Source organism: Eumetopias jubatus, unplaced genomic scaffold (genome assembly GCF_037043125.1).
Source record: "Eumetopias jubatus isolate StellerSeaLion01/CBP00866 unplaced genomic scaffold, mEumJub1_p1.0 scaffold_16, whole genome shotgun sequence".
Lineage (NCBI taxonomy): Eukaryota > Metazoa > Chordata > Mammalia > Carnivora > Otariidae > Eumetopias > Eumetopias jubatus.
This window is the reverse complement of record NW_028274822.1, coordinates 48,246,103-48,260,775: the sequence shown is the minus strand read 5'-3', so window position 1 is coordinate 48,260,775 and position 14,673 is coordinate 48,246,103. Positions and strand designations below refer to the sequence as shown.

At 54.1% G+C, this 14,673-nt stretch overlaps 1 protein-coding gene across 2 annotated transcripts in view; it reads left to right on the top strand.

Moving 5' to 3' along the window:
* The window catches only part of CABLES1 (Cdk5 and Abl enzyme substrate 1), a 110,784-nt gene extending 97,598 nt beyond the window's left edge, over window positions 1–13,186 (top strand). For both annotated transcript variants that reach the window (XM_028098323.2, XM_028098324.2), the window contains exons 8-10: window positions 7,357–7,463; window positions 8,619–8,826; window positions 11,764–13,186. In XM_028098323.2, coding sequence (XP_027954124.1) covers window positions 7,357–7,463; window positions 8,619–8,826; window positions 11,764–11,904 — 456 coding nt within the window. In that variant the 3' untranslated portion in view covers window positions 11,905–13,186. The remainder of the gene's footprint in view (window positions 1–7,356; window positions 7,464–8,618; window positions 8,827–11,763) is intronic.
* Window positions 13,187–14,673: the final 1,487 nt, after the last annotated feature.

Sequence of the window (14,673 nt, the reverse complement as noted above, 5' to 3'; positions counted from 1 at the left end):
ATTTCATTTTAGTGAGGGAAACTGAAGAGCTGCCCCCCTCAGGGCTAGGACGGGAGAGTAAATCCAGGGTTATGGATTTGGAATCCGATGGGTAGAAATAGCAACAAATGCTGCCCCAGGCTATGAAGGCCTTCCACTCGTTCCCACAGTTTTCCTTGTGATTTACTTGTTCTCTTACTGAAAGGGGAAAATGCCGAGAAGAGCCGAAATGCCCAGCTGTTCGTGGTTAGATGGATGGAGGGAGGGCCGCCGCTCTGCTTAACGACCTGAGTGAGAACGGAACATCTGCGTTCCAGTGCCCGGCTGAGCTTGGGGGGCCGGGACGGTCAGGCAGGAGGACCCCGGCCATGCGGGGGCTGTGTAGGGGGCCGTTGGGGGCTGGAAGGAGCTGCAGGGAGCACTGCCTGATAGCCCTCCTTCCTTTGGAATGTTCTGCCCCAGGAGCTCCTCTGACCCAGAGGGGAACTGTAGCTGAGTCTAGAGCAAGTGCACATCTGTTCTGAGCTGCTCATAAGAACTCCCGGGGAGATGTGCAGGGCCGGAGGGTAGGGAAGACAGGAGGGACTTACCAGGCCCCAAAGTGGAAGCACCTTTTATATTGTTTTCAGTTGAAACCAATCCAGCAGCCTGTCAGCTCTGAGCCCCTCTTTGTTCTCCAGCATTGTTATTGGGGAATAGGTACCCCCACACACACCTGCTGCCTCAGCTCCCTGACTCACCTGCCCCCCCCCATCTCCCACTGCGTCCAGCGCCCCCTGAGGCGCCCCCCTGCACAGCATTGTGGCCGGTGCTGTGAGCCCGGGGAGGACCCAGGTCCCTTCCTTCCCTCCTCTCCTAAGTTAGTCTTTGTTCTTGAAAAAGCCAAAGATCTCTCAATGTGTCCATATGGTAGACTCTTCCAGATAGATAGCTAAGTTCTGGCCTTCCCCTCTTTTCCTGGTGTCTTGGAAGGTAGCTGAGGTGTCAGCCTCACGGCGGGCCTTCGTGACGCTGCCTCCCCTCCCCAGCGGGCTGGGCCCCTTTCTGAATCGCGCCTCTGCGTTTTGGGTGGTCTCCTCCCAGCTGACCTTCCTCTCTCCCCTTTCATGCAGCTGCGTACACAGCTTCCTTGCAGGCAGGCCACCGCACGAACGTGCACTCAGGCTACCTTTCATCCCAAGAGTGGAATGGCCCCCTCTGCAAAATTGCAAGCACCACCGGACTGGAGCTCTCCATGTGCCACGCAGCCTGGCCCAGCTGTCGGCCTCTGCCCTGGGCCCTACATCTGGCAAATCCCACGGCCTGGAATTAGGTGGCATTGGAAACAGTGGTCACTCCGTCTGTCCCAGGCCGTCCCAGGCCAGGAAGGAACCACAGCCTGTTTATTAGCTCTTTGATTCATAGTAACGTGCACGGGCAAAACCTGGGCATTATGAGTCTCTATACAGTTAGACTTGAAGGGGAGCCTGGTGCATAGCAGTGGCCTCACTTTTAGTTCATTTTTCTCTCAAACCAGAAGGGCTGAGTAACTGGGGGCCCTTTGTAACCCCATGCGTGCAGCTCAGCCTCTGGTACTGCCCCCTCGGCTCACCTCTGTCGCTGGAAAGAGGGTAGCCGCCTTCCGGGTGGTCGAGAGGTCCTGCCTCTCAAGAGGTCATAAGGCACCCTCAAGACAGGACCACGCAGGAGAATCGTGGCTGCTTCTGTTCTGGAGAGCGGTTCTCAATAGGAACTGGAGCGGAGGATAGCAAGGAACGTCATCCCCTCTGGGAACTGCCTGACCCGGCAGCTGTGGGCTCGGGGTCATTCATCCAGTACCCAGAGTCTGGGCTGTGCGGGGTCAGCAGGGAGCAGACAGTCGCTTTGGGGGCTGCCCACTCAGCTGCCCTGGTTGTGGGCCCCAACCTGCTGAGTTTTAAGTCAAATCTGAAACAGACCCACAAATCTGTCGACATGCAGCAGATGATGGAGAAGCCAGATGAAGAACCTGAAGCAGGACACTGAGCAGTTTCACTAGGCCCCCCAGCTACTGGGCAGTGGAACTGGGGTCCGACCCAGGGGTTATGGCTCCAGAGTTTGTGATCTTCCCCCACAGAGCCGCAGTTCAGAGAAGCAGAGACTATAGCAAGACTGAAGATGGAGCCGTCCCAGCAAGCAAGGGAGGTGGAGAAAGAAAAAACTAGAAGGGCTCCCACACAGCGAGGCCAAGGCCAAGAGCACCTGCTGCCTGGGTCAGAGCCACGGCCAGTGGGGCAGCTGTGTCCAGCCTGGGAAGAGCAGCTGGAGTGAGCCCCACAAGGCTGTGTAGCAGCACCCTTACGATCAAGCACCGCTGCACTGGGTTGAACGGTTGAGATCCTAACCCCTACGACCTCAGACTGTGACCCTTATTTGGAACTAGGCTGTTTGCAGATATAAACTAGTTAAGCTGGGGTTATACTGGAGTAAGGCGGGCCTAACCCAGTATGACTTGATGTCGTTATAAACAGAGAGCCAGAGAGAAGACAGCCATGTGAGCAGACACGTGGGGAGCATACCGGGTGAGGATTGGCAGAGACTACAGGGATGCATCCACAAGCCAGGGGGTGCCTGGGACTACCAGAAGCTAGGAACAAGCAAGGAAGGATTCTAGCCATAGTTTGAGAGAGAATGGAACCCACCTGGCACCTTGATCTGAGACTCGTAGCCTCCAGAACCGGGAGACTGTTGTTTAAGCCGCACAGCCTGTGGTACTGGGTGATGGCAGCACAGGAAACTGATGCAAACACTGTTGGGTTCTCTACCTGCCTAAGGTGCTCAGACTGGCATCCCCAGTCCACCACCATTCTCCTGCTGTCTTGCGTCGTGGAGGCCTTTCACTGCCCCAGAAGCCAGCCTACCCCACCGCCATCGATGTCAGCAGATAGACTGAAGTAATGGCATCACTGGGCCCGTGCCTTGGGGATGGTGGCTGCAACCTCCAATAGTCCGTATTCTCCTCTCCTTCCCTGGATGCCTTTGGACTTCTCAGAGCAGCCAGCCTGGAAAGGCCAGGCCCAGCTCTCCCATATCCAATGGAGCCCTTCTCTCTGCCACACTGTCCTGAAGGCTGCCAGCCACATGGGGGTCAGGAAATGGGGGGGCTTGACAGAGATGGAGGTTTGCAGAGATCCCCCACCCCTAAATGTACCATACCTACTTTAGAAAAGACCCACAGAGTAGCCCAGTGACAGCCAGATAAAGAAGTAGAGGGTTAGGCTGCCAGCAGGCTTCCCACTCCACGCCGGGAACAGTGGCAAGGACATGGCCTTAAGGCTGGAAACTCCACACAGGGAGAATGACAGAATGCTGCTTCTGTACCTCTGGACAGCAGAGCTGGATTCAGAGGAATTCTGTCACCTAGAAGATGGCTTCTAGGTGACTGAAGGGCTTGGCTCTCCCTGCAGCTGCTGTGTGCTGCCCACACTGGGAGCCAGGCATTGGGCCCAGGGACTCTGTGTTGGCTCACTGGCCCGCCATCTGCCCCCCTCTCCAGGACCAGCCTGGAAGTAAATGTACGTGTCCACTTCTGCTCTCAGGAAAAGTAGGCCTTGGGCTCTGTACCCCAAGAGCAAGGACGGGGTTACTTGTGAAAACGGTCTCTCCTGCAAGGCCTGGGCTCAAGGCTGCAAGCTGAGCTGGGTTGTTGGTGTTTGTGAGGTCCTTCTGAGATGGAAAGAACAGCAGAAAGAAGCCCAGCTTCTGCTTCAGCGGTACCTTCTTGTGCTGGTGCGTGGGACAGGAGGAACCAGAATGGTATTTGGAATCCTAGCTGCAAAGGAATCCGGACGTACAGCAGGGCGCATCCTGGGAGAGGGCCGGCTCTCCAGACCATAGCATGTAGTGAAGGTGAATCACTGGAAGAGTGACCTGGCCGCTGGGGCTTTAGGGAAGATGATCCCGTAGAAGCAGCTCCAGGCCAAGCCGTGGCTGGGTGCTAGCCAGACAAGGAGACTCTGCTGGGTGTGCAAGTCACCCGGGCAACGTGACTGTGGGGATGGATCCCAGACCCCCTCCGCCCCCCCCCCCCCCGCCACCCTCACACGCTGACTCAGCGCGACTGGAGCAGAGCCCAGTCATCTGCCATCTCCTGTCTCTGTGCTCTTGATAGACTGATAGACTTCTCCAGTGTCCCTTAGGTATGTGGTGTTCTCTCTGTTGGCGCTTCGGGAGAAACCTGTGAAGCAGCCGCGCCAGGTGTTTTTCCTCATTCAGGGAAGCAGAGGCGAGGCCTCAGGAGGCTGAACCTCTTTCTCAGGGCTGCCACCTTGCTGGAGGCAGAGCTGCCCACCGCCAGCTGGCCCTTCCTACCTGCCGGCAGTCTCGAGCTGGCTCCCCTGCTCCTTTTAGCCCGATTAAGAGTGGAAACGCAGGAAGGCAGTGCAGGTGGTGAGCTGGGAGCCCCGGCTTCCGGGGCTGGCCCTGCCCCTTCCCCCCTCTGAGCCTCTGCGTCCACGTCCGGGAGACGAGGTGGCTGGCTCGCAGCTGCAGGCCGCTTCTCTGTGTGTGTATCTGCGTACAGGGCAGAGCAGAGCTGCTGTGGCTGCCACAGGGAAGGATCCAGACCACCCCTTTCCGCTCTGGGATATCCTTGCTTGGAGCTCACCGGGCTTCAGTCCCCAGCAAAGGCCTGTGAGTCTGCTCGAGACTTGCATCCACCAAGGATGAGCAGGAGAGTCTGTCCCTGAGAGTTCGGGGTGCCTGGTGTGGGGTAGAAGAGGGAGGGAGGGCTGGGTATTTTGGGAACAGAAGAATTGGCTGATTGGACAGTGGGCCCAGCTTGAGGTAACCGTGTTAGAGGTAGTTCCCCATTCTGCTGCCGCTTTCCTAAATGACAAATCATACATCCTGTTCAGCCCCGTCTGCCAGGGATGATAAACGCATCTTGGAGGGCTGCCACAGGGGAAGCGCCCACTCTGCGAGACAGTAAGTGCCTCCGTGAAGTCCCATGCCCCACTCCTCTTGCCGCCCAGCACAACATCACTGCACACAAGTGTGTGCATGCTCGTGTTTGCACACTGGGGCCACGGAGCCACTCCCTAGCTCCTTGCCAGCACATCACAGGTGCATGCACAGGGCGGCTCCCAGAACGGCTGTGTCCTGGGCCAGCTGAGGGAGAGCCCTCTGGATCGGGCCAGAAAGACATGGCGCCATGGAAGAACTCTTGGCATCGCACCAAGTCTGCTTCCACCCAGAATTTGAGAAGGTTCTGAACAAGTTTGGTGGAACCGTTTTGAGTTCATCTTGCCATGGTTTCGCTTTTACTCGCCAAAGCTGCTGTTACAAAGGTGCTGTTTAGATCAGTGTGAATCGGGACATGCTGGCTGTGTCTCCTCTCGGTTATTAATGGACACCGGAGGCCTCCCACGTGCCAGTTCTAAAATCCTGTCCGGTCAAGCGTCTTCTGAACGGAGGTGTTTACAGCTAGCCACCCGCTGGTGTAGAGCCATGGAGGAACGTGATGATGTGTCCCTCGGGAGAGGCCAGGCCGCAGAAGCCGTCCCCAGGAACGGGACTTCTGGGTAGAATCCGTACCTGCTCCTTTCCCGGGCTCTGCCTGGCGAAGGTTATTGCCAACAGCCAGCCAGAGAGGCATCAGGCATTGTTTTTTTTTTTTTTTTTTTTTAAAGATTTTTTATTTTATTTATTTGAGAGAGAGGGAATGAGAGATAGAAAGCACGAGAGGGAGGAGGGTCAGAGGGAGAAGCAGACTCCCCGCTGAGCAGGGAGCCCGATGCGGGACTCGATCCCGGGACTCCAGGATCATGACCTGAGCCGAAGGCAGTCGCTTAATCAACTGAGCCACCCAGGCGCCCCATGGCATCAGGCATTGTTGCTGCCCTTCGAAAGCAGAATCCCGAGGAGGGGGAGTGAGGCCAACCTAGTGAGACCCAGCCAGAGACTGTGTTTCATTCAGAGTTAATACCGTACAGCACAGATGAGCCAGGAAGACCCGGCGCCTCAGAAGGGGCTCGAAGGAACCAGTCTTTAAAGATGGATGGGATTAGAAAGGGGGAGGGGAGGAGCGCCTGACTGGCACAGTCTGGAGAGCACGCAGCTCTTGATCTCAGGGTTGTGAGTTCAAGCCCCACATTGGGCTAAGAGCCTGCCAAAAAAAAGAAGGGGAGGTGAAGAAAAAGAAACGGAAGGTTTAAAGGACTGTTACTAGTAGCTGACATCATGTACACGCAATGGAAGGTTACCCAGCCTTAAAAAGGAAGGGAATTCTGACCTGAGATGCACTGTGGTTGAACCTGGAGCACATGATGCTGAGGGAGACAGGCCAGCCACGAAAGGACAAACACTGTTATGATTCCACTTGTACGAGGGGCCTAGAGAAGTCAGGTTCAGAGACAGCAGAATGGCGGTTGCCAGTGGGAGCTGGGGTGGGGGTGGGGGAACAGGGAGTTGTTGAAGGGGGGACAGAATTTTGGTGTTGCAAGATGATGAAAGTTCCGGAGATGGGTGGTGTGATGGCCACACACCAGCATGAATGTACTTAATGCCACCACACCGCGTACTTTAAAATGGTTGAAACGGTAAGTTTTATGTGATGTATATTTTCCCACAACGAAAAAATAGCTAACGTTTATCGAGTGCTTGCTGTATGCCAAGCGCAGCACCGAGCCCTTGACTTCCCCTGTCGTTCTTATAATAGCCATGTGAAGTAGGCACTGTTAGCTGTTTTCGTCTTACAGATGTGGAACCTGATGTTTGGGGTAGTTAGATAAATGTCCCACAGCCGGACGACTAGCGATGGTCAAGTGTGGCTTGAAGCCTCACGTGTGCGGGTCTACCGGCCGTGCCCTAAACGCTGCTAAGTAACAGGCTGAGGCCCAGGAACTGAAAGAGGGGCTCCCTCCCTGCCAGACACTGATTGCTGGCTGTGTGGAGGCCACTGCTTCCCAAAGTCGCCTGCTGGAGCAGGGATTTGTGTCCCAGACACCGTGTCCCTGCAGGTGCTCGGGCTCAGGGGGCCCTTGTGCCTCTCCTCCGGGCTTCCTCACCGCTTGGTGCTGTCAGAAGTGGCATAAGTTGGCCATAATGTGCACATAATTGTTACCCATGACCCTTATTTTATTTATTTATTTATTTTTTAAGACTTAGCACACGCACAAGTAGGGGGAGCAGCAGAGGGAGAAGCAGGCTCCCCGCTGAGCAGGGAGCCCGGCTCAGATCATGATCTCAAGGTCCTGGGATCAAGCCCCATGTGAGGCTCCCTACTCAGTGGGGAGTCTGCTTCTCCCTCTCCCTCTGCCCTCCCCTCCCCACTGGGGCTGTCTCTCTCTTTCAAATAAATAAATAAAATCTTTAAAAAAATTTTTAAAAGAGTGACCTGAGTTGCCCGACCTGTTACAGACCACAGTAATCGACTACGTGAAGCCCTCAGATCTCAAGAAGGACATGAATGAGACCTTCAAGGAGAAGTTTCCTCACATTAAGTTAACACTCAGCAAAATAAGGAGGTACGTGAGGCTCGACATCCACTTGAACTCTCCATTCAAGCCCTCTCCTGGCATGCATGAATAACCTCACGCTTTGTATGCTGGTTCCTCGTGTAGTTTGGGGAAGTAAAACACAGGTGCGTGCGGCAAGGAGCGGCTCACCCGGTGTTGGCTGACTCCTGCCTCCGTGAGTGAGAGCCAAGAGAAGCAGGGCAGAAGGCAGAGCTCTTGACACGAGTTGACATGGGTGTGAGGGGAGTTTCCTTAAGTGAAAGAATCAGTATTTCCTACTGTCTGAGGCTTAGCAGTTCAGTCAGGGTTATGTTACAGAAAACTCAATAGGAAACATTCAGTTCCCCGCTTTCTCAAATGTAGACAAAACAGAAAAGAGTTGGTTTGATGGCATTTGAGATAATTCTTCGCCCACAGTCGTCCACCCGAGATTTGACAGCCAAAGCAAAGTCAGGCCCATGTTTCCCCTGCAGCTGATTGGATTGACTTTGTGGTGACCCACATCTGCCGGGTCGGAGAGGAGCTGCCTGGGGTTGCGTCTATCAGGACAGACGCTCAGTGCACATAGTGACGGAAGCTAGACTATATGCCAGCACAGCGTGGGAGTATGTGCCAATACTTACATGCTGTGTAGCCCAATACTGATTTGATTCTGGCATGTTCCAAGCCAGATGTGAGAAAAATGAAGTAGTCACACTTTGTCCGTTTGCTGGGTAGCATTCCTCAGTACCCTGGCTGTTGTGCTGTCCTAATCCCTCTTCGTCATAGTGTTTGAACATGGCAGATCCTCAGTAGGGTTGATACCAAGGACCTAGTTTATTTCTCTAGGTGTCTGTCTGGAATGATCGTAGTTCCCCTCATAGTTTCCCTTTGGACAGCTCTACACCTAGTTTCCAGAGACCCTCAGACACCACCTGGGTTCAGTGTGGCCTTCTGTGTCCCTTGTTGATGTGGTCTACAGTTCCACCAAGAGAAAAGAGCCCCAGCAGCTTAAGTCTGTTACCCACGTAGAATGGAAATTTCTTACGCCTCAGGATTTAGTCCCATTCCATGTCATCCTTCTGGGAATGAGAAAAAGGAAATGCTTTCAGGACGGGCTAGTCTTTCTCTTTGGAGTCCTGAAACTGCCAAGTTCTGATAATGTTCCTTCCTGTCTTTCTCTAGTCTGAAGCGAGAGATGCGGAAGCTTGCCCAGGAGGACTGTGGCTTCGAGGAGCCCACAGTGGCCATGGCCTTTGTCTATTTTGAGAAGCTCGCTCTCAAGGGAAAGCTAAACAAACAGAACCGGAAGCTTTGTGCTGGAGCATGTGTACTATTAGCAGCCAAAATCGGAAGTGACCTGAAAAAGCACGAAGTGAAGCATTTAATTGACGTGAGTGACCTGAGTCCTGTTGGCTGAGGGAGCACATGGGAAGAACCTGGGTGGTGATCCTACCCGGCAGAATTCTGATTGTTAGTAGCCACGGAGAGACTGGGGCTGTGAGGTCATCCTGCAGTGGAGGTCGGGCCCCCCACAGCTCAGGCTGTCTTGGAACAGAGGGATGGTCCACTTTGACAAGACCGAAGATCCCCAGTATTGGGTCTGGCCATAAAAATCCATTTCCAGACACCATGAGGGGTGAAATTATTCTCAAACCACAGAAGCCACTGTCACGGGAAGGGGACTTGGGGGCAGTGTGACCACAGAGCGTCCGTCAGACACTTTGGCTCAACAGACCTTGGCTTCCTGTGGCCTTAGTTGCCTCTTCTTTGAGGAAGGGCATGGGTTTGATTGAGGGGTCCCTCCTCCTTTTAAAGGAGAGCCCCCTCAAAGCAAGGAAACCCCAATCTTGGGTGGCTATGTGAATGCCTGTTTTAAAATAGTGTTTTCATAGAAAATTTGAGAAACAGTAAAACCAACAGATCAGAAGACCGTTGCCATTGAAAAGATAGCTGCTTATCACAGTTCCCAAGAGAAGTGGCTTAGCTCGGTCTGCCATAGCAAAATCCCATAGACGGGGCGGCTTAAACCAGACACTTTCTTCTCACGGTTCTGGAGGCCAGGGAGTCCCAAGATCAAGGTGACAGCGACTTAGGTCCTGGTGAGCACGCCCTCCTTGGCTTGTGACGGCCTCCCTTTCACTATGTCCCCACGTGGCAGGGCAAGTGAACAAGCAGGCTGTCTGCTCTCTTCTTACAAGGGCACTAATCACATCCTGAGGACTGCACTCATCAGCTCCTCAACCTCCTGAAGCCCCCCACTTAATATCAGCACGTTGGAGGATAGGGTGTCCACATATGAATTGGGGCGGGGGGGGGGCGGGAAACACCGTACTGTGGTTGGTCAGGAGGCAGAAGGAGAAGGGGGAACTGGGCAGGAAGGAACAGTCAGGGTACGCAGGCTTCGGACTGGCTAGCTAGAGTCATTTGAGTGGACTCTGGGGCAGTTGCGCTGTCCCTACTTGTCTCCCTGGCCCTGGGTGCTGAGGGCAAGTGGAGTGTGAGAGGCAGATGGGGGAGATGGTGGAGGTGTGGGCCTCAGATTGGCTGCTTTGCACATTAAAGATGTGCACCCTCTCTGGGAACTGGCTAGTTGTGCACCCTCTCTAGGAACTGGCTAACCCTACCTAAAAGGGGCTGAGCCTCCAGGGTCAGCGAGGCCCCAGACTGCAAAGCTCAGAATCCAGCAACTACAAGTCGTGGCTACAACAATGCCCTGTGTGTCTGGTTGTGCGGCTGGCTCAGCGGCAAAGGAGAAAAAGCAGAAAGGGAGCTGTTGGAGGTACTTCCCACATAAGAAAGAGTATTCTTTTTTGCTTTAACTTACCGTTTTTATTAAGTGTACAGTTCAGTGGTATAAAGCGCACTCATACTCTTGTGTGGCCGTCACCACCATCCATCTCCAGAACTTTTTCTTCTGGCAGAACTGAAACTCTGTCCCCATTAAGCACTGACTCCCCCTCCCCTCCCAGGCCTTGGCCACCACCGTTCTGCTTTCTGTCTCTGAACCTGACTCGAGCGATCTCGCGTAAGTGGAATCCCATACTATTTGTCTTTTGTGACGGGCTTATTTCTCTTAGCATTAGGTTTTCAGGATCCATCCATGTTGTAACAGGTGTCAGAATTTCCTTCCTTTTTAAGGCTGAATAATACCTCACTGGCTGTATATCCCACAGTTTGCTTATCCATTCATCCATAGATGGGAGAAAGTGTTAAGTCAGTGCTTTACTGCTTCTAAGAAATGGCGCATAATTGTCTAACTTGTATATACTTTTAGGAACATGGAAGGGATCTTTGGTTACCAAATCAGAGCTGAGAATCAACAGATTTACATATTCACTGAACTAATCTCTACGAGTGTGATGTTATGCACATTTATTGGTAGTCGAGTAATGGACCATCCGGCAAAAGCCTATAGTGTCCATGCAGAACCTACGGGCCACGGTCAGACATTGGCAGGAGTTGTGAGGCTGACTCAAGGTCCCCTCCCAGTTGTAATTGGAACATGGCCACTAATGGCTCTGCCCATGAGTTCTGTTGTCCTTGTTTTTATTAAGCCAGAGCAGAATGCACCCTGGCGAAAACAAGGCCTTCCCTACCTCCCCACCCCCACCCCGTTCTCCTTCCTTTCGGCTCCCGCAGCCTCCACCACTGGGTGGAACGAGAGGCTGTGCAGGAGGAGGGGGAGGCCCTGGGTGCGAGCTGAGCACAGCTGCATGCTCAGGCCCTTCACACCCACAGGCTCCAGCTGGACCACGGCCTGAAAGGCAGATGATCGCAGCAGGTCTTGGGTCCTTGCGTGTGAAACGAAAGGCCCAAGCTGCATAGTCAGCTGCCCCAATCCTGAACTTACCACAGAGTTACTACTGTCGTAGAGGATTTGTGACCTTTGTCGTCTTCCCTCCACACCTGAATCATCTACGGTAACAGGTGGAGTTTGAACCCCGGTTGAGGTTGGAGCTGAGCGTTGCAGTTGACTGTGCGTGTCCCCGTAGACAAACTTCTTGCTCTCTTGACCCTGTTCTCTGTGCCCCGTGAAGGGGACATGAATATAGCATTGACTTTGCATGATTATTGAGAGATTAAATGAAGTCAGGGGCCGTATGTCAGGCGCCTGGCAGGCCGCGCATCCTTGGGGTGGTTCAGTTCCTTCTCCACTAGGACTGAGAGCAGGAAGTACAGCTGATGCCCCCCTTTCTTCCTCCACAGTCTTGCCCCTAAGTGGTTTCTCCGTAAACACTCACTGCCGGGTGGATAGAGAGCGTACACATGGAGAGAGATTTTTATTTCAAAGCTAAAATGCTCTTGATTTCCTTTCATTCTGTTGCAGAAACTGGAAGAGAAGTTCCGGCTAAATAGACGAGAACTGATTGCCTTTGAATTCCCAGTGTTAGTGGCCTTGGAGTTTGCTCTTCATCTGCCGGAGCATGAAGTCATGCCCCATTACAGACGCCTAATCCAGAGCTCCTAGCACAGGCCCCAAGGAGGGCTAGGGCCCACTTCCTCGGAGCTCGTGGAACAGCACTTACTACTGGAAATGCAAAAACAGAACTCGACATACCAACCTTTTTTCCTCCCAACATGTTTTTGAGTAGAAGCAGTACCGGAAACTCTTCAGGGAGTCCTGGTGAGCCGGGATGAGCCGTGAGCGGTTTATTACGCAGCAGGGAAAGGGGAGACCTGTGTGGAAGGTGGCAGAAGGCCTTTTGGCTTTCCCCTGGCAAGACTTCCCAGCTGTCCCCACGCTGGTGTTCTTCCTGGGCACATACAAACCTCGCAAGCATGGTCCAGGGGCCTCCCCTCCAGACCTGGTCCAACTTAGGAGTGCAAAGTTCTAGAGCAGAGTGGGGAAGAGAATTTGCAGCAGCCAGGGAGGAGCTTTTAAAAGAGGGTTCACTGTGTCAAGAGAGTGTGCCAATCTATTTGTGTGTCCACTCTTGGAAGTGCACTCCCACGCCCCCCCCCCCCCCAGACCCGGGGCACGCAGGGGGGAGAATGTGTGTGTCTGAGAGATTCCATGTCAGCCCTCCTCGGCCCCCAAAGCCAGTCCCGGCCACCACAGAGCAGACCTCTGCCTGGGGGTCCTGAGCCAGCCTGACCTTCGGCAGTTAGTTCTACATAATCTCTGGGTTCCGCCATCCTCCCTCCCTCCGCAACAGATGGTCTGACATCCTCTGCCCTCAGAAAATGCCAGAGTTTCGGTTACTGCTCCTGCCACCAACGGGACAAAGAAGACGGTTCTCGGCGTCGGCCGGGGCACGTGGAAGGGTGTGGCCTGCGGTGCTCTGCCTCTTCCCGCTGCCAGGCCGCGTGCGCACATTTGACCTCCGCCCTTTGCCCGCGCTGGAGCCAGCCGGGGCTGCGCTCCGTGGTGTGTATGCCTGTGCTCTACGTTAGAGTGCGTAATAAGCACGTTGATTGTGCTCGCTCTGTATAAATATTTTCTAAAAATCCAGAGTAGGTGTAAGCTGCATGACTGGTGTTTGGAGGCTTCTGACAGCTGGGACACACTGCAGCTGGAGCTGAGGTTCGGTCAACTGGAGAGGCAGGGGCTGCTCATGGCCCCGTACAGCGGTCTGTGCAGAATTTCAGCTGTGACTTGCCCCAGCTGGCCGGGACGACCCGTACTAAAGGCCATAAAGGCCATCGCACCTCGCAGCCACAAGGTGGGGGGGGGGGGGGCTGCTGGAGTTCTGACAGGAGGAGGCCTCGGGCCATGTAAAAAGAGAATTAAAATACTTTGTTTCTATATACATGTATGCATATGTGTAGACACCTGTGTGTCACCGGTCACCCCTTGCCCTGCATTACGGATTCATCTGCCACCATCCCCACTTGCACACGGATTTGGAGCTTCTTACATCCCCCCCAGGGAAGGGGTGCCGGGGAGGCCGAGCACAGCTTTACTTAGAGCTAGAAAGAATCTGAGGGGCCTACAGGATGGAGGAACTTAGGAAACAGCTGGGGAGAGATCAGAACACTCCCCTTTCTCCAGAGTCCTAGTTTTAACTGAATTTAGTACTGAGTACTGTGCTAACCAATTTCCTTGGCTGGATTCAGTGGCAAGACCCTGATTTTGTCAGGGGCTACGATGAACATAATCTCTAAATCAGCTAACCGTTAAGGGGTACCTACCTCCTGCGAATGAGGCAAATGGGGAATGAAGCACGAGGTGTTCAGAGCACCTCTAGCGCCTGAACATGCCCTTTTCCCTCCTGGTGTCTGTCATTTGCCACTCTGATGAGCCGCCCCAGGTTCGCAGCCTGCTCGGCTCCCTGGTGAGTCCCTGGCGAGTCCCTGGCAGAGGGAAAGCCTCTCTGAGGAGCAAGGCCACTGGCATCTAGAAACTGCCCACAGAGCTCCCCACCGTCCATCTGCCTTGGAGGTCCTGCCAAGTTCAGGGGGGCGGCTGATGGGTGACACATGCCACCAGGGTCTTTCCTGGGTCTTAAAATCAGGCTAGTAGTGTTGAATTTGGGGATGTTTGGTTTTCAGCATTTACAAGATGAACTTAAAAAAAAAAAATGGACCAACAATTTCCTAAGACTTCTTTTTAAACTATTTTGGCCTGTGGCGCGGGGAGGGGTCTAAGAATGATTTTGTCAAGAGGCTTCTTTTGCTTGTCCTTGACATGAGCTTTCCAAAGGTAGGAGGAGGAGACCGAGGGTAGGAGACGAAGGTCACCCACTGCCAGAGCCACCCCGGTGACATGCGTCCCCGACACTGCTCCAGCCTGGGCCTTTGACAAGGAGGCAGGGACTCTGTGCCTATATGGAGAGGCGGAGGCCACGTGGCCGACTGTTCTAGAAGACCTGGAGGCCCTGCCCTTTCACCCTCCACCACAAGGGGCAGGTTCAGCCCTGCCTCTCTCAGGGGAGCCCTCCTAGCCGCGTGCCCCGCAGGCCCGCACTAGACGAGCTGCTGGGCCTGGCTCGGTGCCCCAGCCTGGGCTTCTCTCTAGTCAGCCTTGCCTCTTCATCAGAGATGGAGACCAGCCGAGCAGACAGGCGCGCGTAGCTGCTCTGTCCCTGAGCAGGGGCCCCGCCTGGGAGGGGTCTGTTCCCCCGCCCCTGGCGTAGCTGCCCCAGGGGCCTGAGGTCACTATTTGCCCTCCGTTTCCCCCCAGGCAAACCTCCATGGACATAGGAAACACACCAAATGCAAAGCTATTCGTTTCTTTGTGTTCCCCCCACCCTTGTTTTTATTTTTTTTAAAGATTTTATTTATTTGAGAGAGAATG